General features: G+C 37.6%; 1 protein-coding gene across 3 annotated transcripts in view; it reads right to left on the bottom strand.

Annotated features, from left to right (window-relative positions):
- The window catches only part of dlg5a (discs, large homolog 5a (Drosophila)), a 240,053-nt gene that overhangs the window by 46,540 nt on the left and 166,973 nt on the right, over positions 1-26,540 (bottom strand). For 2 of the 3 annotated variants that reach the window (XM_051923726.1, XM_051923727.1), the window contains exons 19-22: positions 26,052-26,173; positions 20,582-20,671; positions 10,275-10,443; positions 8,172-8,249 (exon numbers count right to left, since the gene is read on the bottom strand). In XM_051923726.1, coding sequence (XP_051779686.1) covers positions 8,172-8,249; positions 10,275-10,443; positions 20,582-20,671; positions 26,052-26,173 — 459 coding nt within the window. The remainder of the gene's footprint in view (positions 1-8,171; positions 8,250-10,274; positions 10,444-20,581; positions 20,672-26,051; positions 26,174-26,540) is intronic. The other variant, XM_028795545.2, reaches the window with a different exon arrangement.

Here is a 26,540-nt window from a genome sequence, read left to right as displayed (position 1 = left end):
TGAATGTGCTCAGTAGCTTTCAAACCTGTTGTAGTGAGCTGCTATTATTATTATAACTATAATATAATAAAAACATACAACATACAGCAGCTCACTACTCAAAACACGGAGTGCCCAGTCTCAAACCCGGGACCTTTAGGTTATAAGGCAGTGGTTCTTACCTCTGCACCATTCAAGAACATGTATAAACTCCCTGTCGACTGACATTTGAGCTTGGTTTTTTAACGCATTGACAGCAACATGTATATCAAATATTTTTATTTCCCTTTGGTTATATTCTTGAACAAAACCGCAAGTGTTTATTTGATATTTAGACTAACACATTATACACTTCACATCATTATTAGCATAACATGGAAAAAGTTTCTGCTTTAGGTATGTGTTCAGCATTTCTTGCTTCGCATTTCCTTTCATCCTTCACTTACCCAGATCTTTGTAGACACGGAACACACATGCAATGCATGTATTCCAAACAACGACATACTGTATTATTTACCCAACACAACTCCTGGAACCTCACACACAGATAAGGAGCCTTGGCTTGAGCTGGGAGAAGGTTTTGCCCAAGTTGAGCTCCATCAACGCGGGGGATGGGACAGCAGGCCGCTTGCTGTTTGTGCTGATCGACGCGTTTACAACACAACAGACACTGATGGAGAGGTGCAAATGGATTTAAGGTGGGTCGGGATTACACATTTCATAGGCTTCAGGAATTCTAGTGTTAAACAACAAAAGGTGCTGATATAACAATCACAAACAAAATGCAAATATATAAACTAGTTGTCCTGGAGAATAAAATCTGAATTTTTTTAAACTAAAGGCTACTTATATTAAGTTTTAAATTTTGTTCAAATGAACCACGATGAACTATAAAGAAACTAATTTATAAAGGAATTTACAGTACCCTTAAGCAACTCACATAACAAAGACATCTACAGGACAATTTAAAGCAGCTTATTGAAAAATATCTGGATTCTTTCTTAATTTTCAACAATAACCGTACAATTTGTCTGCTTGTGACAAATAATTTATAACTTCAAGGATGGGTTTTGTTATTCAAGTAATTTATGGTGCTTTTAGTTTAAAGTGATCAGTTTACAACCTATTGGTAAACAAAAACTGAGTCAACAAGAGACTGTACAGATACATACAGGATCAAAGCTTTTGGGCAGTTCCAACCATAACCAGGATAGCTGACCAATCATGCGTGTGTAATGTTCTCATGTTACAGAGCCCACTTGTGATTTTAACATAAATAAAAGCCTGTCTAAGGGACCAAGACAACAGGAAGAAGCGACGTCAGAGACTAAGACATGACAGAAAAAGAGACCTGTTCTTCTAGATGTCGGACAATGTAGCTTATGCATCACACCAACTGATGAATCAAAAAGCCACCCAGGAAAATATCCACTTTTCAAATTCTTGATTTACAGTAAGCTTTCTAATACTATATATATCTAGAATTTACTATTTTTTTATTCTAATTTCTTCTTTTGGTATTATTATACAGTACTTTAATAAATACAATAATGCCTTTAAATTTCTATACTTTATATCTAGAATGGCTAAAATAATAAAGTAAATTTTATGGCATCTGGTGTAAGGGGAGATTGTCATTTTCTCTGCCCTGCCTGGGTTATTAAGGCAGAGAGGGGCACCTCAATAAGAACAACAAAAGTGATAAGCCACTGTTGGTTGGTAAATGGCATATAATCGAAAGATGTTTGAATCTTCATGCGTCTCGGAGACACCTGTACGTTAGTGCTGAAGACAGTGAGTCCCTATGTGGTGTACTAGGGAACGAATGGCAGAGCAGGAAATTACTGATGCAGCACTTATGTGAAGAGGATCTGTACATGTGTGATAACCTTAAAGTAGGTGAACAGACCAATCTAGTAATGTAACTTTAAAAAAGAACAGAAAAAAAATTGATAGATACAGTGCATCCAGAAAGTATTCACAACACATCACTTTTTCCACATTTTGTTATGTTACAGCCTTATTCCAAAATGGATTAATTTTTTTCCTCAGAATTCTACACACAACACCCCATAATGACAACATGAAAAAGTTTACTTGAGGTTTTTGCAAATTTATTAAAAATAAAATTGAGAAAGCACATGTACATAAGTATTCACAGCCTTTGCTGTGAAGCTCAAAATTGAGCTCAGGTGCATCCTGTTTCCCCTGATCATCCTTGAGATGTTTCTGCAGCTTAATTGGAGTCCACCTGTGGTAAATTCAGTTGACTGGACATGATTTGGAAAGGCAGACACCTGTCTATATAAGGTCCCACAGTTGACAGTTCATGTCAGAGCACAAACCAAGCATGAAGTCAAAGGAATTGTCGGTAAATCTCCGAGACAGGATTGTCTTGAGGCACATATCTGGGGAAGGTTACAGAAAAATGTTTGCTGCTTTGAAGGTCCCAATGAGCACAGTGGCCTCCATCATCCGTAAGTGGAAGAAGTTCAAAAACACCAGGACTCTTCCTAGAGCTGGCCGGCCATCTAAACTGAGCGATCAGGGGAGAAGGGCCTTAGTCAGGGAGGTGACCAAGAACCCGATGGTCACTCTGTCAGAGCTCCAGAGGTCCTCTGTGGAGAACCTTCCAGAAGGACAACCATCTCTGCAGCAATCCACCAATCAGGCCTGTATGGTAGAGTGGCCAGACGGAAGCCACTCCTTAGTAAAAGGCACATGGCAGCCCGCCTGGAGTTTGCCAAAAGGCACCTGAAGGACTCTCAGACCATGAGAAAGAAAATTCTCTGGTCTGATGAGACAAAGATTGAACTCTTTGGTGTGAATGCCAGGCGTCACGTTTGGAGGAAACCTGGCACCATCCCTACAGTGAAGCATGGTGGTGGCAGCATCATGCTGTGAGGATGTTTTTCAGTGGCAGGAACTGGGAGTCTAGTCAGGATAAAGGGAAAGATGACTGCAGCAATGTACAGAGACATCCTGGATGAAAGCCTGCTCCAGAGCACTCTTGACCTCAGACTGGGGCGACAGTTCATCTTTCAGCAGGACAACGACCCTAAGCACACAGCCAAGATATCAAAGGAGTGGCTTCAGGACAACTCTGTGAATGTCCTTGAGTGGCCCAGCCAGAGCCCAGACTTGAATTAGACTGAACATCTCTGGAGAGATCTTAAAATGGCTGTGCACCGACGCTTCCCATCCAACCTGATGGAGCTTGAGAGGTGCTGCAAAGAGGAATGGGCAAAACTGGCCAAGGATAGGTGTGCCAAGCTTGTGGCATCATATTCCACAAGACTTGAGGCTGTAATTGCTGCCAAAGGTGCATCGACAAAGTATTGAGCAAAGGCTGTGAATGCTTATGTACATGTGATTTCTCAGTTTTTTTTTATTTTTAATAAATTTGCAAAAACCTCAAGTAAACTTTTTTCACATTGTCATTATGGGGTGTTGTGTGCAGAATTCTGAGGAAAAAAATGAATTTAATCCATTTTGGAATAAGGCTGTAACATAACAAAAGGTGGAAAAAGTGATGCGCTGTGAATACTTTCTGGATGCACTGTAGATATATATACACACTGCCTGGCCAAAAAAAAAGTCGCCACCTGGATTTAACTAAGCAAATAAGTATGAGCCTCCTATTGGATAATTACTGCATGGGTGATTATCTTTCAGCTGGCAACAAGTTATTTAACCCCAACTGGTGCAATGAGTTGCTTCTCATTTCTTAAACAACCATGTCGAAAGACACATCTCATGGTCATGGAAAAGATGTTAGTCTGTTTGAGAAGGGTCAAATCATTGGCATGCATCAAGCAGAAAAAACATCTAAGGAGATTGCAGAAACTACTAAAATTGGGTTAAGAATTGTCCAACACATTATTAAAAACTAGAAGGATATTGGGGACCCATCGTCTTCAAGGAAGAAATGTGGCCGGAAAAAAATCCTGAATGATCGTGGAAAACAAAGAAAAACAACAGCAAAACTCAGGTCTATGTTTAATAGTGAAAGTAAGAGCATTTCCACAAGCACAATGCGAAGGGAACTCAAGGGATTGGGACTGAACAGCTGTGTAGCCGTAAGAAAACCACTAATCAGTGAGGCAAACCGGAAAAAAAGTCTTTATGCTCCCTAGTCAATTAGCTAGGGAGCATAAAGATTGGACTCTGGAGCAATGGAAGAAGGTCATGTGGTCTGATGAGTCCAGATTTACCCTGTTCCAGAGTGATGGGTGCATCAGGGTAAAGAGGCAGATGAAGAGATGCACCCATCATGCCTAGTGCCTACTGTAGACTGTGATCTGTAGACTGTGATCTTGGTGAAAAATTAATGCAACACTGGATGGAACTAAATCTTGTGACATTGCAGAAGCTTATCGAAACAATGCCACAGCGAATGCATGCCGTAATCAAAGCTAAAGGTGGTCTAATGAAATCTTAGTGTGTGTGACCTTTTTTTTTTGGCCAGGCAGTGTGTGTATCCTTACTAATAAAAGGCAAAGCCCTCACTGACTGACTGACTGACTCATCACTAATTCTCCAACTTCCCGTGTAGGTGGAAGGCTGAAATTTGACAGGCTTATTCCTTACAGCTTACTTACAAAAGTTAGGGCAGGTTTCATTTCGAAATTCTACGCGTAATGGTCATAACTGGAACCTCTTTTTTGTCCATATACTGTAATGGAGGAGGCGGAGTCGCGTATCGCGTCATCACGCCTCCTACGTAATCACGTGAACTGAAAACAAGGAAGAGCCCCAAAGAGCGCTGAAGAAAACATTCTCCGTCAACCCCCACACTCCCCCTGCCCTTCCGCACATCACGGCATTTTCGTTAATGAAGTGACGTAATACTCCAGCTCCACCTCCTTCACAAGTTCATTCACCAAATTATTTGTCAATTATATTTCACAGTAAGAATTTACAGCACGACTCAAACACAGGAACGAAGGTAAATGACGTTAATTGTTGAGTGTCTTTTAATACTGTGTAAGCATACATATTAACATGTGCAATTAAACGTGTGCATTTACGGGGTGATTTCTCAGGCTTAAAAGCTCGCCTTTTATTAAAAAGGTAAATGCAAACTGTTTTCATTCTGAAGGGCACAAACCACGTTGGATTTCAGCCGTTAAACGCGCAAAAATGTCGCTACACCAGATAAATAAGCGCAACATATTATCAGTTGTATTGTATGCTTACAATACATATAGAAATGTGTTAATCGTTAACTAATAGTATGGGATGGTGTTTTTCGACTCAGCTACAGATGCCGATGGAGACCAGAACTGCTTTGGAAAAATATGAACGCCTTGGGGCCTATCTGAAAGAAGGTAGCGCAGCGCCTTGATTTAAACAATTCCATGTCTTGGTGGGTTTGCGTAGCTTATTGTCAATATCTTTACACCTGTTTTTAAGACTTATTGACTGAAACGGGCTTTCACGAAAAAAGTTAGAGCTTTGCTACAGGATACACCCTCCACAAGTTAAGGAAGTAAAAATAAAGGTATATATTTCTGTTTTATTTAAACCTTTTAAGTTCGTATGCATAGCCCCATTTGGCTGTTTTAGTTTTTTTTTTTCTTTCTTCAGTAATATTTAATCTCCTTAAAGAAAAACAACATATGCATTTTACTTTTTTTGTATCTCTTTAGTAATATTTTAGTGTAAAAGGATAACCAGTATTTAAACCTTTTATGTTACTTTATAAAGTTATTTTACACAATGTTGAAAAATTAATAAGAAAGCTACATATTTTGGCAGCTGCTGCTTTAATTTTCAATGAAATGAAAAAAGCTCTCCAAGAGAAAACCTCAATGAAGAAGAAACAGTTTGCACTATCTAAAAAGGAGAAACCCTCATTTATAAAGGTTTGCTGCAGATGACTTAAGTGAAAATAAATGAAATAAATGAATAGTTCCTATGTGTATAATACATATTTATCTATTTGACTTATGCCTTTATTCCAGCAACTTGCAACATCTGAGGTACAATTTGTTACATTACTTTTGTTTTTTGCAGCACAGGCAGGTGAAGTGACTTCCTCAGGGTCACACAGTGGTGTCAGTACCAGGATTTGAACTGACAAGCTCCGGGTTTGCTGAAATATTACTGAAGAAAGAAAAAAAACGAAAATGGGCAAATGGGGCTATGCATACAAATGTCCATCCATCCATTATCCAATCCGCTATATCCTAAATACAGGAGCCAATCCCTGCCAACACAGGGCACAAGGCAGGAAACAAACCCCGGGCAAGGTGCCAGCCCACCGCAGGGCGCACACACCCACACACCAGGGACAATTTAGAATCGCCAATGCACCTAACCTGCATGTCTTTGGACTGTGGGAGGAAACCGGAGTACCTGGAGGAAACCCAGACAGACACGGGGAGAACATTCAAACTCCACGTAGGGAAGCGAACCCGGGTCTCCTAACTGGCACCTTTCACTGCGCCACCATGCCGCCCGCATACAAACTTAAAAGGTTTAAATAAAACAGAAATATATACCTTTATTTTTACTTCCTTAACGTGTGGAGGGTGTATTCTACAGCAAAACATGGATATAGGTGATATGACAGAATATATAGATATTGTTTGGCTTAAAACTTTAAGTCGGAGACTTGTAGATCATCTAATTTGTGTTGCCATCAGGGAAAAGTAGTGTTTCTTCCGAATGAAGAGGTTGTTTGGTGAACATGAAATCCACATACACAAGCTGCAGAGACGTAAATTTGCAGGGGGGTTGGTGAGCAAAGCCCCCTAATATGTGTGTGCATATATATAATATATAGCTCATTAAGCTCACAAAGTTCTAATCTTAAGGACACTGTCTGAATGTGCCATGCAATATTTTTTGAACATGCACTCCATCTGATCTATCCATGCAGAAATTTTGCACTTTTGTCCTCCATTAAAAAGATAGAAGCAAATACTAAAAAAGCTTTCATTATCTATCTATCTATCTATCTATCTATCTATCTATCATTTCACAGAGTATAATGCGTTTCTGTCAAACAGTAGGTATTTTTACTAATTAAACAGAACAACAGACAAAGTCAATTACAATTAGAATCTTTAAAGCAGAATTTCAGACCCCAAAAATTACGTTCAGGGTCAAATATTTATGATAATAGAGGAAATGAGGAAGGCATTAATTTTTTTTAAGGCACTGCACCCATAATTATTATCACAGCCAGTTAAAATGTAATTATAGATAACTAACAGTTTTGCAGAAACTCGAGGGAAATATCTTTCAGTTTCCAGTAGTCAATTTACTGATACAGTAACTGGAAGTCTAACCATTACTAATCAAAATATAATTACCAGATATAAAAAAACAAACAGGTATGAGGCAAGTAATAATACTTGACATTGACATATCTGCATAATTTCCTCTTTATAGATACTGATCCAATTACAGAAATGCAACCAGAATACAATACATGTGACGTAAACTACAACATTTGGTCACCTTGATATTTGGTATGTTTCAATGGAAGGACTGGTACAGATTTATCAGGCCATGCAAGTTTTCATTCTAATAGTCTCATCATCAACCTTACATGAGATCAATCAACAAAGCACTTGATCAAAAGAAAAAATAAAGAAAAAAATCTAAAATTAACAACTATACCTATATAGAGTATATGCATTTTAAGTGTGAATAATGTAGCAGCAAAGATGCTGCATTCTCATTAAATTTTATTTACAGTAGCATATTATTTTTAAAAAGAAAACGTCTGCCAAACTCATAGCACAAAAGAAAACTGCTATGGTAGCAATGCATGTATTATAACTGAAAAGATAAACAGAATCCTAAAAGTGGATTTTTTTTTTAATCCAAAAAAAAAAAAGCAATGATTCTCATGGTAGAATAACCTTTACAAGTAGTAAAGACTTAAGAACTTTTAAAAATGCTTAAATCTTAACACTTTATTTCATAAAAGGTAATTTTAAAAATGACAGAATCAGAATGATTGCCTACAAAGGTCCCAATCAGTGCATCAATATAAAGAATAAAATGCAACAGTGAAAATTAACAAAACTATTCAACAACAAATTTTTAAACATATTTTACTCCAATACCCATGTCTTAGAAATGTTAAATATATTGTCTCCAAACAAAATAACTACACCATAAACCTATTTAACTACATTGGGACATGCTTCTTAAATGATTTGGAAGGGACAAACCTCAGGCTTCTTAGTGATGAGAATCTAGGCCTAGGAGCAAGAGGGATTCTCAGAAAGGATCTATTACGGAACAGATATCTGAAATATTCAGAAAAGTAAGAAAAAAGAAAAACAGACAACAGCAATAGAATGAAATAATAGAAATGATTATAGAAATTGAAAGATGACTATTAAAAGAAGCATTAAAATGGAGACATGAATTCAGTATTACTAGAAAAAGACTAATATTTGAGCTCAGCAAGTCAAAGGTTTAAAGCCACCACAGTGATGTTAATAATGCAAACACTGTTATGCTACTCTCTCTTTTAATATTGACCCATAAGCTAACACATAAACAAGTAAAAGAATGAGAATTTATTTAAACTTCATAACAAATACAGTAAGCCAATGATTCTGAGCTAAGTAAAACTGAGTAATCCAAGTAAATTGGCAAGTTTTTATGATTTTGGTTTATTTTTTTCTTTGGAAGAGTTTATCAAGCTGAAAAAGGCACAATTATAACTATTTATGATTTAACATTAAATGTGTTTTCAGAGTAAAACATCTACTTGACATTCAGTATAAAAGAATTTGCCAGTTTTTATAGTCTCTCTAGACTTTTCAATCTTCTCTTCACACATGTAATTTCCATTTATTTTTCTCAAATTAGAAATATCAGTATACAGTTCAGTTCAGTACAGTTCTTCCTTAGCGATTGAAGTCCAGCTACTAAACCCAGAAAGAAATTACATAAAATTACAGAGGAATTAGATTTAAATGATACAAACACCAACACTACACTCACATTTTATATACACTCACACACATTATATTTTATATATATATATATATATATATATATATATATATATATATATATATATATATATATACTGTGGCAGATTGCCGGGGTTATTACCTGGCCGGGATGCCAAAAAGGACCGGAAGGTGGCAGGAATAGCTTCCGGGCCACGAGGGGGCAACCGCCCTGGAGTAGAAGAGGACCACGGGAGATGAACAAAGAGCTTCTGGCCTGTTGGGACCCGTGGCCACCGCCAGGGGGCGCCTCAAGCCTCGTAGGACTTGGAAATAGTTACTTCCGCCACACTCGGCAAGATGGCGGAGGAACCTGCCAGGGATGCCCGGAGTGCTTCCGGGGTAAAGGGCATTACTTCCGCCACACCAGGAAGTGCTGCTGGATGGAAGTCATCAGACACATGGAGCACATCCGGGCAGGAATAAAAGGTGCCTATTGGGGTGATTATTGCTGAGTGCATTGTGTGTAGTGTTGGGACTGTGTTTATTAATGTTTAATAAACGTGTGCAATTTATAAAGATGTGGTTTCCGACTGGTGGTGTCCGGGCAAGTCTCACAATACACACACACATTTTATATTATATATATATATATATATATATATATATATACATACACACACATACACACACACACATATACATACACACATATTAGAAAGAAAGATGTTTCAAGTTGCAGAGGTAAATCAATGAATACGTATCTTTTACAAATACAGTATACATACAAGAAAGAGAAAGACTAGCAAGAGTCAAAGCTTTCAAGAAGGAATTCAGAATATATTATCTGAAAATTCATGAAGTAATAACCTTCCAAAATTTGGGAAGTTGTAAAGAAAGCAAAAATGGAATGCAACCTTGGCACTGCAATAATAAAAATGGCGATTAATCAAAAACAATAAATATAAAAAAATTCAGGTAACATATAATCATTATTTAATATCATACCTTTCATAGTAAACACAAAATAAACTCTACCATTACTGTAACAGAGAGACTAATTTGTCTCAACGTAACCTTTTATCTATTACAAATATATTTATGTGATAAAAGTCTTTTTTTTTTTTTTGCAGATTCACATATGGAAACATAATATACATTACAATAACAGTATTAAGCCTATAGATCGATTACCATTTAGAAATGTGTATTTACCTAATTAATTGCAATTCATAGCTTATATACATTGATTATCAGTTACAAGATGGTTTTACCTGAATAAATTGCAATTAAAGTTACTCAAAATAGTTTATATACAAATAATTTAACTTCATGTTCAGTGTTTCTATAAGACATTATTCTATATACCTGTCTTTTCTCCTCTCTCCCTTTGGTACAGGACTGATAGATACTCTTGGCTGAGTAGAGATTGAACTTTGCGATTGGCTGCTAGTGAAGGAGGATGTTTCCAGATTTAGTGGTGACTGTGGTGGAGTTATTAGACTAGGGCTGCTACATTCTGAACGGGAATGTGATCCTGCAAAAATTAAATATGAGAAAGGTTAGAACTAAAGATTTTGAAACAAAAGAATATATAGAGTATACGTGATTATAAATAATGGAAGTGAATTAAAAGTGGTGATTGTTGACCATCACAAAACAAATATATTCCATCAATGTACAAAACCATATACTATATTTAGACTTCTGTATATCAATAAAAAACAATGTGGAAAGTCTAATTCATAACAGAAGACTAACAAGGGCACCCTAATAAAATATGAAACAACAGAGTTCATACTGTACTAAAAGATACCTTTTTTCATGTTACCAAAATGTAAAACCTTTTTTATATAAGTAAATTATGTTTTATAACATTTAAAGAAAATGTTTTAATGATGATTAAATTTAGTTTCATTATTTAAATAAGTTCCCTTTGAATTCTTGTCCATCTGCCCTAAGGAATAAAACCTTCATTTTTTGAAAGTACAGACTGCTTATAATAAGTTATAAATCTGATCAAATGAACTAGGATGAACTATAAAAGAACAAATTTACCAAAACAATTTCAGGACCCTTAAGATAATTCAGAGGCAATTCACATTGAAAGCATCTTTTCTGACTCTTTCTTCCTGTATTGTGCATCTGTTTTGGTCAATTTACATCTTAATGGCAACAGATGTGTTAAGCAGAGTTATCAATCATAAGGATGAAAAAAGTTACATTAAAGACCAAGACACATCACAGAGAGAGTGACCATTTAATTTAGAAGACAGAAAATGCAAACTTATGTATTCACCAATCATCCATCCATTATCCAACTCGCTATATCCTAACTACAAAGTCACGGGGGGTCTGCTGGAGCCAATCCCAGCCAACACAGGGCGCAAGGCAGGAAACAAACCCCAGGCAGGGCGCGCGCGCGCACACACACACACACAATTTAGAATCGCCAATGCACCTAAACTGCATGTCTTTGGACTGTGGGAGGAAACCGGAGTACCCAGAAGAAACCCACGCAGACACGGGGAGAACATGCAGACTCCACGCAGGGAGGACCTAGGAAGCAAACCCGAGTCTCCTAACTGAGAGGCAGCAGCGCTACCCACTGCGCCACCGTGCAGCCCTTACACCATACACATTACTGATTTTCAGTAAGCTATTCTAAGACTAATATATATATATATTATATATATATACATATACATACATATATATATATACACACATACATACATACACACACAGATGTAATAAAGTAAATATTAGGGCATCTGGTGCAGGGGAGATCACCATTTTCCATGGGTTTATAAAGACAGTGAGGTCACATTTCAACAGAAGAACAAATGCAATACAAGCAAGACCCTGTTGGTTGGTAAGTAGCATATAACCAAAGAGTGCTGAGCCATTGTGTGTTTTAGAGACACCTGTACATTTGTTAGTGCTGCTGATAATGAGTCCCTATGTGGAGCACTGAAGGTATAAAGGCATCACTCTTATCTACTTATGTGGATGGGATCCTATGTGGTATATTACAAAGTGACTGGCAGTTAAGCCTTATTCATATGTAGTTGTATGAATAGGATCTGTGTGTGTATGAGTTAATCTTAATATGCAAGGTTGGTCAAGTCTCAAAAACCTCTCGATAAATCACCAAGCCATATAGGAATGGTCTTCTGGTGCTGTTTGTTAATGATGGATTTTTTTCCCTCTCTAATTACTGCTAATGCCACTTGCTATGAATAGTACATGCTATATATGCATACTCATTTTATTTTCACTAAGAAAAAAAATACCCTTGGGGAGGCTTTTACTATCCATTCGTCCACTTTCTATAAAGAATCATATGAGGACAGAGTCTCTCTTTGTAATATCAGGTACAAGGCAGGAAGAAAATTTGGATGGAACTTTAGTCCACTTCAGGACATACACATGCAATACTAATTTAGTGCTGTTAATCATATAAATGGAGGGCTCAACACTACCTTTTAGAAATGATGGCCAGAACTGGCAACCAGGCATCGATTTAGTTGCTGAAACTGAAAATATTGTTGCCATTTTTAACAGCCTATATTTGAAGTAATTAAGATTTTATACAATTATATGCTAGGTGCCAGTACTTAAATTGACACCACTTCACATTTAACATGTCAGAATTATAGACATGTGTATACCCATTCCTTGGGTCACATGGTGTAATCAGAATATACGTTTAATATATCACTGTGCTCTATGCAAGTATTTTAAATCTGCTTTTCTTTCTACTGACATGTACAGCTAACACAAAGCCAGATTTAGCACAAAGGGGTTCACTATATAAGAACAACTAGGCAAGGTTTTTAAGAGAAGACAAGTTAAGGATAACCGCAAAATGGGCAACGTGCACTATTTCTGTGTGTCAAACTCAGCCTGAAATTGTATCCTCTCTTTGCCTTGTTTGGAATTGTATTATTCACCTAAGTGGGAGCCTGCACATGGAGAAGAGAGTATAAAACCTTGGAACATTGCCCGGCACACCTTTGAAGCCAACAGACGGATGGGAGATAACGTCATCTGATTCGGAAAATCCTTACAATGCAGCAACGAAAACATTGGGCTCCCACTCCCAAAGGTCTTGTCATGGATTCCTTGTCTGTTATGCCGCATAAACTGTCATTAAAGAAAGCTAAGTTATTTTTCCTATGTGATTAATTACCGTCGTATCACTAAGGGAGGGGTATCGCCTTTTTATATTATATCTACAGTATATACTTTCGAGTTATGTAACATGCCACAATTACAAAAGAACTTATTCCAACAAGGGAGCTAGCGCACCCTGCTGGATACACATGGTTTGTTCAAACCTAGCCTATGGAGACTGGGGTTGTATAATTCAGTTTATTGAGCAGTTGTTCAAAAAATACTTAGCAGTTGAAGTTTAAAGTGAAAAACTGTTTTTTTTTCTCTCTCAAAAGTTTAATGGCAAGATGCTACAGAATACAGTAATCCCTCGCTATATCGCGCTTCGCCTTTCGCGGCTTCACTCCATCGCGGATTTTATATGTAAGCATATTTAAATATATATCGCAGATTTTTCACTGCTTCGCGGGTTTCTGAGGACAATGGGTCTTTTAATTTCTGGTACATGCTTCCTCAGTTGGTTTGCCCAGTTGATTTCATACAAGGGACGCTATTGGCAGATGGCTGAGAAGCCACCCAACTTACTTTTCTTTCTCTGTCTCTTGCGCTGACTATCTGTGATCCTGACGTAGGGGGTGTGAGCAGGGGGGCTGTTCGCACACCTAGACGATACGGACGCTCTTCTAAAAATGCTGAAAGATTATCTTCACGTTGCTACCTTCTGTGTGCAGCTTTTAAGCATGCTGCACGGTGCTTCGCATACTTAAAAGCTCAAAGGGCACGTATTGATTTTTTTATCTGTCTCTCTCTATCTCTCTCTCTCTCTCTCTCTCTGCTCCTGACGGAGGGGGTGTGAGCTGCCGCCTTCAACAGCTTTGTGCCGCGGTGCTTCGCATACTTACAAGCCAAACAGCCCTATTGAATTGTTTGCTCCTTTGAAGAGGAAGATATGTTTGCATTCTTTTAATTGTGAGACTGAACTGTCATCTCTGTCTTGTCATGGAGCACAGTTTAAACTTTTGAAAAAGAGACAAATGTTTGTTTGCAGTGTTTGAATAACGTTCCTGTCTCTCTACAACCTCCTGTGTTTCTGCGCAAATCTGTGACCCAAGCATGACAATATAAAAATAACCATATAAACATATGGTTTCTACTTCGCGGATTTTCTTATTTCGCGGGTGGCTCTGGAACGCAACCCCCGCGATGGAGGAGGGATTACTGTACATCTTTCAATTACTTAAAGTGAATATGATTCCATCCTGCAATCCACTTTAGAATCTTGTATTTTGTTAGAATTTCACATAATACTGTATACCAGCAATTGAAAATGAACTGTTAAAAAAAGCCTAAATTATCCAGAGTTGCTTCAGTAAGCCATTCCTGAACCCAAAAAAATGAAAATGCCCAGATCACAAAGGTATAATCAATAGCACAGGGATTCCTTACAGGCTGCATTATTTGTAATTTAAGTGCTTATAACAAAGTACAACATTATATATTTAAAATAAATTCATTACAAATATATATGTTGAAAGTTTCTGTATGTCAAGCATCATATGATCGAACAAATGTAACAATCCTCCATATATTTTAATGTAAAATATATCAAACAGCAGACACTTGTGTGTCATCCCTGCCTTCCATTTTATGTTCTTTCATGCTAAAATATTCAGCAGCATATTTTTTTTTACAGTTCCTTTATTGGATTTCTAAAATAACATTCCATGTATTCAAATAATTAATAATTATTACTACTACAATATATTATAGTTTAATGAATTTTATTAATATTGCAGTACTTTGAAGAAACAATGAAAAAGAAGTGAACAAATGTATCAATTCTGTGTAATGCAATCTTAAATTTCTGGTCATATTTGCAGTGCTAAACGTTTTCACTTTAGTTCCATCACAGCTTTTTCCTGGCACATGTTGCAGTTAACATACGTTTCTTCTTCACACACTTTAATGTACACAGCAGAGATTGTAGCGGACATGGGATCTGTGGAATTTTTTTTTTAGCTCTTAACATTCATTTCATTAAGCAAAAAGGAACTTTTCACATTTCTATTATGTGCACACCCAGCTCACATATATCTGCACAGCAAACAGTTGCTTTACTGTGTTTTTTTTAAAATTTGCTTTACTAAGTTAAAAGGGAAACTAGACAGTGCTCTAAAGCACTGACAGCAGCTTGCATTTTAATTGTAGAACCAACTAGAGGTTGGCAATATATACACCAATCTGCTGATTATGCAAAATGAGTAAAAACTGGCCATTTCTGGTCCCTAGAAAAAAAAAAAGATGCATCACTAAAATGGCTAACATTCATGGAAACCAGAGGCCAAAAAGTGATTGCCAATTAGCTCAAAATGATTGTGTCAAGCCTTGGAACAACAGCGGCTTGTTTTGAATTATGAAAGGAAACCGGGTATCTTAGAAATTACCATGAATGCAAAATGAATAAGGGGTTCTGCATTTTAATAAACAAGCAAAAAATAGAAGCTTTACCCCAGACTGGTACAACAGTGTGCTTGGTAGTACTTAATACTCACAAAAGATCTACATTCTAAAATGTACAGATATGTTCTCATATACTACACAAATGAGTTTGGGGGAGGGGGGCAAACTATTCATGTTTTAATGAAAATATTTGCTTTCTTCAAAGGCCCACTTACCTACTGCAACAAGAACCATTCCCACTTCAGTTTAATCACTGTATTCAGTATATAATAATAAAATGATCCTGAATACATGGTTATACACTTTAAAGTATTTTGTACACATATATGCATATTAGTACATACAGACATGCCTCAGGGGACCACTTCCTGAATGCGCGTGTGGTTGAAGATAGCTCCCTCACTCTTGGTTTGTAGTGAGGCTGAAGCAGAACCAGGGTATGATCTGCTTTCCCAAGCAGAGGCAGAGGGGCAGTGCTGTATGCATCTTTATCGTTTGCATACAGTAGGTCAATAGTCCTATTTCCCCGGGTGTTACAATCCACATACTGGGAAAAGGCAGGTAATGTTTTGTCCAGCGTTGCATGGTTAAAATCTCCAGAGATTAGCACAAGCACCTCGGGGGGCTGTGTTTATAGTTTAGCAACAGCAGAATGGATGATGTCACAGACAGACCTCAGTATGTGGGTCTCGGGAACTGCAGATCTGATATTGTGGTCAACAGCACAGGTGCACTGCAGGGGACTGTGCTTTCTCCGGTCCTGTTCAGCCTATATACATCGGACTTCCAATACAACTCGGAGTCCTGCCACGTGCAAAAGTTCACTGACGGTACTGCTATCGTGGGCTGCATCAGGAGTGGGCAGGAGGAGGAGTATAGGAACCTAATCAAGGACTTTGTTAAATGGTGTGACTCAAACCACCTACACCTGAACACCAGCAAAACCAAAGAGCTGGTGGTGGATTTTAGGAGGCCCAGGCCCCTCATGGACCCTGTGATCATCAGAGGTGACTGTGTGCAGAGGGTGCAGACCTATAAATACCTGGGAGTGCATCTGGATGATAAACTGGACTGCCAATACTGATGCTCTGCGCAAGAAAGGACAGAGCCGACTATACTTCCTTAGAAGGCTGGCGTCCTTCAACATCTGCAATAAGTTGCTGCAGATGTTCTATTAGACGGTTGTGGCGAGCACCCTCTTCTACACGGTGGTGTGCTGGGGAGGCAGCATAAAGAAGAGGGACGCCTAGACAAACTGGTGAGGAAGGCAGGCTCTATTGTAGGCATGGAGGTGGACAGTTTGACATCCGTGGCAGAGCAGGCTCCTGTCAATCATGGAAAATCCACTGCATTCTCTGAACAGTATCACCTCCAGATAGAGGAACAGCTTCAGCGACAGACTGCTGTCACTGTCCTGCTCCACTGACACTGAGGAGATCGTTCCTCCCCCACACTATGCAACTCTTCAATTCCACCCGGGGAAACGTTAACATTATTCAAAGTTACTGTCTCTTATACCTGCATTTTTATCACTCTTTTAATATTGTTTTTTATCAGTATGCTGCTGCTGGAGTATGTGAATTTCCCCTTGGGGATTAATAAAGTATCTATCTATATGCAGAAACACATTATACATTACACATTAAACATCTAGGTAGAGGGATAAAAACCTACAAAACTCATATTGTTATTGTCCATCAGCTTGTATTGGTAGGCAATATAGCAGCTAGACTAGGCTTAAATAGAATATACTTCCAATAGCTTTCCCAACATCTTCTAGGAAGGAAGGTAGTGAAAGATATAATCCTTTTAGTCCATCCTGTTTATGCAAATGTGTCTCCCTGCAAATTGGTATAACTGCCACAGAAAGGCTCTTGACAGCATCACCACTAGAACCCTAAACCTCCTCCCAAATAATAATTATAATAATCATAATAATAATAATACATGGCTTCTGCACCATCATATCAGGAGAGCTCTATTTATATACCCACGGCAAACTATAGTAAACCTTTATTTTCAGCTAAGAATTCTAACCTCAGAAGATGCAGACTCTCATCCCAATCAAATCACACATGCAGTCAGCTGTACCGAACACCAAAGGTAACAGCCAGGTGTGAAAAAAGAACTTTATCATCTGCCAACAACAGAACTAGAACAAATGAGTTCTCAAACAGTTAATACAATAATGATTAAATTAGAGAGACAAGGCACTTTCACCATAGTCTTTGCGCATGTTACTGCTCCTAAGGAGTTGCTCTACAATTGATTTCTATTCTATTCTTCAAAATTTTCTGCAAAGGTATATTTTTAATAGGAGTGGGAAATATAGCCAAAAATCCAAAACACAGAATAATTAAAATTTCTCACAGTTTCAGCCGAAACCAGTATAATGTGTTTGTATACATCCTTCAGACTGAAACATTTCTTTAACAAAAAAACATATTAATTATTTAATTAACATGTAGGTGTGCATCATTCTCTGTAGAAATGCTTGTTAGCCCTCTGCTACTCAAATGGGCTTGATAGCAGGTAATTGTCTCTCTGACTTGAACTGATAGCCACCAGGTTACACACTGAACAAGACAAAACTTTTACTTATTCTTTCTCCCTCCCTCAAACTACCAGCCTTAAACATACATACAAACATCTTCATTTAATTCAGAAGTAGAGTTGATTGGGGGCATGGGATTAGAGTCAGCAGAGGGCATGGGAGTGGAACCAACATCAAGTCACCAATTAGGCTGAACCACACATCACTCTAGGCAATATACTTAGATAGATGAGGCTCATTTTTTACATATCATTCACATAAATGCAAAGATTTGTTTCTGATGTTTTGAGATAGAATGTATAAACTTTTTTTTCTTCAAAATCCATACCACAAGAATTTCATCTGGCATACCAGATCAAACCAGCATATCACCATTATATTCTGAAGATTCAGCTATCTCGTCATACAATATGGATTGAATACCCGGCTGTTCTTTCAGGCATTTTAATTGCTCTTTTTCATTTATTGGCTTTTAAAATCACTGCTATTTACTGTCACAAATATGCCATGTCCCATAACATAGACTATTTCCAAAGTTTCTGATCAAAATTGTTAATTTTAATGTTCATATTTTCAGTGTTTTATTTGTAAAGCATTTTTTGAAAGGTACTCATAAAATCTATCCAATATACTTGCAGTATCTGTCAGTGGTATCTTTTTGTTTTTATTTACATTTGCTGTTTGTATTTCATTTTAGTGGTCAGTTTATAACTATTTGAAATATATACGTAATCTAGTGACTGAACATTTGGCATTTTAACTGATTTACTGCCAAAACAGAAATGGAGAAAAAAAAAAATCTTGCTCTGAAAACATGTAACAGATGCCTTCAAAACTTGGACTTCCACGGTGCACTCATTTAGGTCCTTGAGAAGCATGATCTTAAGGTTTCGTAGTGTCCATTAAACATACATAGAGCAGACTGGCAAAATGACTCTCACAAATCTGTGCAAAGACAAAAGGCTGGTCAGCTGTTTAAAAACAAGACCTGCAGTGCTCTTCTTGAATTGATAGCAAGAGTCTCCCTTCCAACATGACAGCAGAGTCTTGGTGAGGCTTAAAATTGTGATCCCCTGTAGTTGGAATGGATTATTTAGCACTCTGTATTAAAACCTTAACATATGTAGTAATTCTGGCTTTCCAGTTTGGGATTTCCCAACCAATACTGTGAAAATATTCCATAAATAAGATCTCAACCATATGACATGCTTTTCAGTACCATATTCTCTAAGGAGTTCATGCCCACCATGTGTTCCTTTGAATACCAGCAGTTAAGATCAATGCTTTGATACCCATGCTTAGAAAAGCCTACACAATGACCTATCTACCACTTCAGATTTGCTGGATGATTCTGTTGAATGTCTTCAAAAGTCAGTCTATATATTCATAAAAAATATTCCACAAACCCTTAGCTTTTGTGGCCCAGATAAATAATGTCCTTAATTAACCTGATAGTATCCTAACTGTTGATAATCAACAATACATAGTTCCTACGTCTGCTGTCATGAAAGCCATAAAAATATTTGGCAATTGTTTCTTGAAGCTACCCCTAATACTGCTTTAAGGCATCATGAGAGATGCAGGGAACAAGAGAGCGAGAGAGAGGCACAATCGACCTTGTGCTAAAGACACTCTGCACACTGAAAAAGGTGACAGTTTCATCCAAAGGGTGTGAAAGCAAACAAACAGGTAACTTCCTTTTACCATTGCCTTTACTGTGTCCATGAAAGCGCCAAGGGCCAAGTCGACTTGCCCGATTACCTTATTAAGTCTGTTGGCATCTCCTGTCCTCAAACTGTACTACTGTTCCAACATACTACTGTCTAAAACAGTATACGTGCAACCATAGTATGATAGCACATTTGCAGAAAAGTTATACCTACACTATTCTTGAATAAAACTGAATTTGAATGTGTGTTTTTTTTTTTTATTCAGTTTTATTCTTGGATTCTTGAATAAATTCCATTAAGGCACACGTCATCAGCGATGTCAAGATAAGACTGAAAAACATCATGACAAACACATTTTTCTGGAATTTGCCATACACATATTTTCATGCTCGAATCCAAGTAAGAGTTTTATAAATGAGACACTTGGTGTGAAATTTTCCACTTGTGGCATCCTATTTAGTTTTTTTTTTTAAAGAAATGTCACACAGCACTCTTAAACTGTCGTTTTGCTGACCTTGTAGCAGTGTATTCAAGGCTTTTATGGGGGGCCTGGTCCCCCGACAGTCAAATAAATGGTGATTTGTGGTGCTCGCCATTTTCACAGTGGACCACAAACCCATGTGTCCAAGCTTCATGAGGGATCAGCCCCACGTTTAGAATGAATAAATTCACTTTGAATCTTCACGTATGTTGTTCACATTTGCTCAGCAGTTTAAAAAAAAAAAAAAAAAAAAAGTGTGTGGGGTTGTGGGGCATAGAGAGTGTTATGTCAGCACTAAAAAAGTTTTGAACTTTGGATACTCAACCTGTAATTCTCAATTTGCAAAAAAACAAATAAAAAAAGAAGCATTTTACAATAATAAACTACTTACCTCTGTCAGGACCGGGCATTAATCTTGGGTAGCGTGGTGTTGATGGGATTTTAATCCTTTCATTTCTACAATGTAAATTACTTGACGGCCCTATAAGATAACAAATATTTAGTAATAGTATTTTTTTCAAAGAATTGTCTTTCTACTAAAAATAATGAAATTATAGGTTATTGACTTCAACCCCTTATGTACTAATGGGTTTTTGGCATTTTTGCACCTAAATTACCCAAAAATAAACAGCGATTACTCTGCTTATGTAATAATGCAAATGGCTGAGGAGTAGTCAGTACAATACTTCAAATTTTTAAAAGAAAGTAGATATTATATGAAAGAAAACATTTGTTTACACCAATATCAACTAAATAAAACACAAAAACTTTTGGTGCTTTAAGAATTTCTTGCCAAAAAACTGGATTTTATAGCACATAACCAAGACATTGTATGATGCACAATTCCCCCAATCTGTCAGCTATTATTTAAAAGTTTATATATTATATCTCATTGCACTGCAAAGTTATACTGTTTGACATAAGGTGCCCCCACGTTTGGAAACAGTGTCCCATTTTCGAAACAGTCTTGTGCATCTAAACAATCACTCAAAACAAGTATTGCAGTAGCAGTTATATTTTTTAGGAAAAAAAAAATATTTACAGTATACAGTAATCCCTCGCTATATCGCGCTTCGCGGCTTCACTCCATCGCGGATTTTATATGTAAGCATATTTAAATATATATCGCGGATTTTTCGCTGCTTCGCGGGTTTCTGAGGACAATGGGTCTTTTAATTTCTGGTACATGCTTCCTCAGTTGGTTTGCCCAGTTGATTTCATACAAGGGACGCTATTGGCAGATGGCTGAGAAGCTACCCAGCTTACTTTTCTTTCTCTATCTCTTGCGCTGACTATCTGTGATCCTGACGTAGGGGGTGTGAGCAGGGGGGCTATTTGCACACCTAGACCATACGGACGCTCGTCTGAAAATGCTGAAAGATTATCTTCACGTTGCTACCTTCTGTGTGCAGCTTTTAATTATGCTGCACGGTGCTTCGCATACTTAAAAGCTCAAAGGGCACGTATTGATTTTTTTTATCTGTCTTTCTCTCTCTCTCACTCTCACTCTCTCTCTGCTCCTGACCGAGGGGGTGTGAGCTGCCGCCTTCAACAGCTTTGTGCCGCGGTGCTTCGCATACTTACAAGCCAAACAGCCCTATTGATTTTTTTGCTCCTTTGAAGAGGAAGATATGTTTGCATTCTTTTAATTGTGAGACTGAACTGTCATCTCTGTCTTGTCATTGAGCACAGTTTAAACTTTTGAAAAAGAGACAAATGTTTGTTTGCAGTGTTTGAATAACGTTCCTGTCTCTCTACAACCTCATGTGTTTCTGCGCAAATCTGTGACCTAAGCATGAGAATATAAAAATAACCATATAAACATATGGTTTCTACTTCGCGGATTTTCTTATTTCGCGGGTGGCTCTGAAACGCAACCCCCGCGATGGAGGAGGGATTACTGTATATATTCAAACACACACGCACTATATATCACTCAGAAGCAACAAGTACTGTAAATAATTTGTAACTATAATATATAATTATGTATGTGTTATGTATTATTATGTACTTATCCAAACCTTTACTTTCAGAATTATTTTTCATGCCAATTCTTGAAACAATTTCTGTTTACCACTAGACACGGCAAATCCTTATATTTTGTACACTAGATTGTTATTTTTTGGTGCTGGAATTCACACATCTTCTCCTGCCATTTGTTGCAGTTGCCCCACAGAAGTTTAGTATTTTTTTTTTATTTTTGTTGTTGTTGGTTTTTTATTACATTTAACATCTAGATTGAATTAAGTACATGCATACATTTTCATACCAGCTTCTTCTAGCGCTGGGTTTACTTTGGGGTGTTGGAGGGCAGTAGCTCGGGGACAATACCTTCACTGGCAGCCCTGGGCAGAAGGCAGGAAACAGGTAGCCTTGAATGCAGAGGTAGTCATGCAGACACAAAGCTTTTGAGTCATGAGCACATGAGACTTGTTCACGGTATTAAATACCCCCAACTTTGCCACCACTACTGCAAAATAAGGGATCAGCAGAGCTGTGGGTGATTTTTGATATCAGATTTCTAATTAGGCTTGCTTCATAATCTCACCAGGACATCACCAAAGGCCACACTTAGATTTTATTTTCAGCATCCACTTCTAGTAATAAAAATATGCTGACTTGTTTTCATAAATGTAAATCTCATTCCAGATAAGGAAAATACAAGACACTTTGAAGATTATGAAGAGACCAGTTTGCTAGAAGTACACAATGATGATTAGTTTGAAACCATTTGATATGTGGTTTACTTGAATTTTGTTTTGAATATGAAAATGTTTTCATATATTGAAATTAAGTAGAAAGCTTTAAACAAATTACTGTCGATCCTTCGGTCATATTATTTCTTTGTTAGAAATTTTACAATTTAATCAGTACAATTTGACATTTAAAACAAAATTTGAGTGTTTCAGTTTTGCATGTAAGGTTTTCTATGTTTATGTACATGAAACAAAATAAGGATTAACAAAGTACCTGAAAAGAAAAAAAAAATATAGCAGCCGCATTCATATTTTAATCATCAAAATCTACTACTAGCATTAAAAATAAATATTTTGCCTTCATAGTTAAATCTCATTCCAGTGGAAGGAAGTACAATGTGCTTTGTAACTGATGACTGGACCTTTTTGCTAAAAGTGAATAATAATAATTATAAGTTGAAATCAATAAAGTGCCAATGTGCTTTTAGATTTTCTTGCAAATGCTTTTTTTTATATTTCATAGACATGTATAAGCTAAATTTGTTTGAAAATGAATTGCCATATAAAGTACATTACACTGTTTTTTATATAATAATAATAATAATAATAATAATAATAATAATTCATTACATTTATATAGCGCTTTTCTCAGTACTCAAAGCACTATCCACACAGGGAGGAACCGGGAAGCGAACCCACAAGCTTCCACAGTCTCCTTACTGCAAAGCAGCAGCACTACCACTGCGCATATATATATATTGATATTGTGGTGGGCTGCTGGGGGCTGTGCCGAGAAGGACCAGGAGAGGGACTATGCCTCCTCCGGACCACGAGAGGACAGCTGCCCTGGTTTGTATGGGGGCCACAGGAACTGAGCATGGAAGCTCAACCTTATAAGGGCCCGTGGCCACCACCAGGGGGTGCCCCAAAGACCCTGAAGCCCTGGACGTCAGCACTTCCGCCACACCAGGAGGTGATGGTGGAAGCATTACCAGGGACACCCGGAATGCTTCCAGGTGCTCCTGGTGTGGTGGAAGTGCTGCAGGAAGCTCATCAAAGGGCACCTGGAGAATGTCCGGGTGGACATAAAAGGGGCTGCCTCCCTCCATTCGTCAGCTGGAGTCGGGTGGAAGAGGACGAAGCTCTGAGGAGAGGAGTGGAGGCGGTGAAGAGAGGACAGGATTGTGAGAGGCCTGGACTGAGGGTGTGTGGTGCAGGGGCACTGGGTTGTGTGCGGGATTGTAAATAGTGTAAATATGGAAAATAAATGTGTTGTGATGTTTAAACCATTGGTGTCTGCCTGTCTGTGTCGAGGCTGGTCGCCACAATATCTCTATCTATCTATTATATATATATATATATATATATATATATATATATATATATATACACACACACACTGTATAAATATATAGATATACTGTATATATATATATATATTACATAATATACACACACACACACACACAGTATATATGTAAATCACAAAGGACACAGTGAGAAAGAACTTTACCAGAAAATTACAGTGGAACCTCGGGTCACGAACGTCTCTGAACACGTACAAATCGGGTTACGACTAAAAAGTTCGCCAAACTTTTGCATCTTTTCACGACCACACACTCGGGTGATGAACAAACCAGTTTTCCTTTCCGGTTTGTACACGCCAAAGATTTCCGCATGTGTTCAGTCTCTCTCTGTACATTGTTCTCGGTCAGACGTGCGTGCATTCACTGTCAACTCTTTGTGCTCTATTTCGTGTGCTTTTGCATTAATTTTGCAATTAACCATGGCCTATAAGCAAATGAAGACTGGTAGTGTTGATGAGAAGAAAGGTTCGAAGAAAACTGAAATTGAAGTAAAGCAAGAAATTATTGAAAAGTATGAGTGTGGTGTTCGTTTTACTGATCTTGCCGCTGAGTACAAGATTTCGACTATTCTAAAGCAGAAAGAGGCCATTAAAGCAGCTGATGTTGCAAAAGGAGTTACAGCGTTAACCAAGCTGAGGCCTCAAGTGCTGGAAGAGGTGGAAAAACTGTTGCTAGAGTGGTTGAATGAGAAGCAAATTGCAGGGGATAGCGTTTTAATATCGTTCATTGCATCAACCTCATCGATAAAGCCTGGGAAGACGTCACATACTGGACCTTGATCTCGGCCTGGAAGAAACTTTGGCCTGAATGCGTTCCTGATCAGGATTTAGAAAGGTTTGAGCATCCTGTTGTGGATGAGATTGTGTCCATGGGCAAGAGCATGGGTCTTGAAGTAGCCAATGGGCACATCGAGGAGCTGGTCCTGGATCACAAGGAGGAGCTGACGACGGAGGAACTTGCTGAACTCCAGCAGGAGCAGCATAAGTTGCTCACCAAGGAGCAGTCCTCAGAGGAAGAAGAGGAAAGGGCAGTTATAAAAAGTGATGCAATAAAAGCCGTCATGGAAAAATGGACGAGTGCCAGGATTTTTTCAAAAAAAGAGAGAAAGAGAGAAAACACTTTTCCCTCCATCGCACAGAGGGAATCTCCCTCAAAACTGTAACCTCCTCTCCACCCAGCTTCTTCCTCACTTATTTCATGCCAGAACTCGACTCATGCAAGGTTAATTTTCTTGGTTGTTTATGGTTAGTTTTTGTATAAATTAAGGATTTTTCAAATTTTCATTTTTTTCCCTGTGCTTAACACTCATTAAAAAAAAAAAGTGTTTATAGCGAGCGTTTCATTAGGCTGTAGCGTGAACTCTTGCAATGTTAGTTTTCTCTGTTATTCAATGTTTTTACATTTAGTTTACTAATACACTGTGCATTCTATGGTATAATTAACTATTTTTGTGCTTAAAAATCTTAAAAAAAAAAAAAATATATTTACATACAGTTCGTACAGTCTGGAACGGATTAATTGTATTTACATACAATCCTATGGGGGAAATTAGTTCGGGTCACGACCAAATCGGGTTGCGACCAGAGTTTTGGAACGAATTACGGTCATGACCCGAGGTTCCACTGTACCAGAAAATATTTCCACAAATTGGTTGAGCTATAAAACATATATAAATGAGCTTAATTCTGCAAAGATGATAGATGGAAAAATATGCTTCAAGTCAAAAATCATTATGAAATTAATAGAAAAAACAAAAATTGCAGTACAACAAACCCAAGTAATCATGAGATATATTTACCAAGCCTGGCACTAGATGGTAGAGAATTGGTTCCATGAGGTGTTTTACTTCTGGGTGATTCAGAAAAATCACTGGAGCATTTGTGACTAAGGTCTAAACTCAGACGACCCTGGTGTCTTGAACTACATTAAGGAGATAAAAGTGACATTTACACTTAATAGTTTAAATAAGATTGAAACATTTTTGCATTTTAAGTGAATGATGTATTTAAACATCAAATATTTGTACTTTCCTTAAAACCACAAACAGAACATTTAAATATTTTTTGTTTTATACACAAATAAATAAAGATAAAACTATACCTATGAACACAAATTATCTTCTTTTTGTGATCATCAGGCTTTTAAACTTCAATATACTGTACCTATCTTTATCAAAGCAACCCTCGAGAGACATATGTACCATTTGACTGATAATGTATTAGTAACTGTACAATTAGAAACAAACCACATAATGTATGTGTATGAAAGCATTTTGCAGTCTGTCTTT

This window comes from Erpetoichthys calabaricus, chromosome 2 (assembly GCF_900747795.2).
Source record: "Erpetoichthys calabaricus chromosome 2, fErpCal1.3, whole genome shotgun sequence".
Lineage (NCBI taxonomy): Eukaryota > Metazoa > Chordata > Cladistia > Polypteriformes > Polypteridae > Erpetoichthys > Erpetoichthys calabaricus.
The sequence above is the reverse complement of the archived record's forward strand: the minus strand, read 5'-3'. Positions and strand labels throughout refer to the sequence as shown.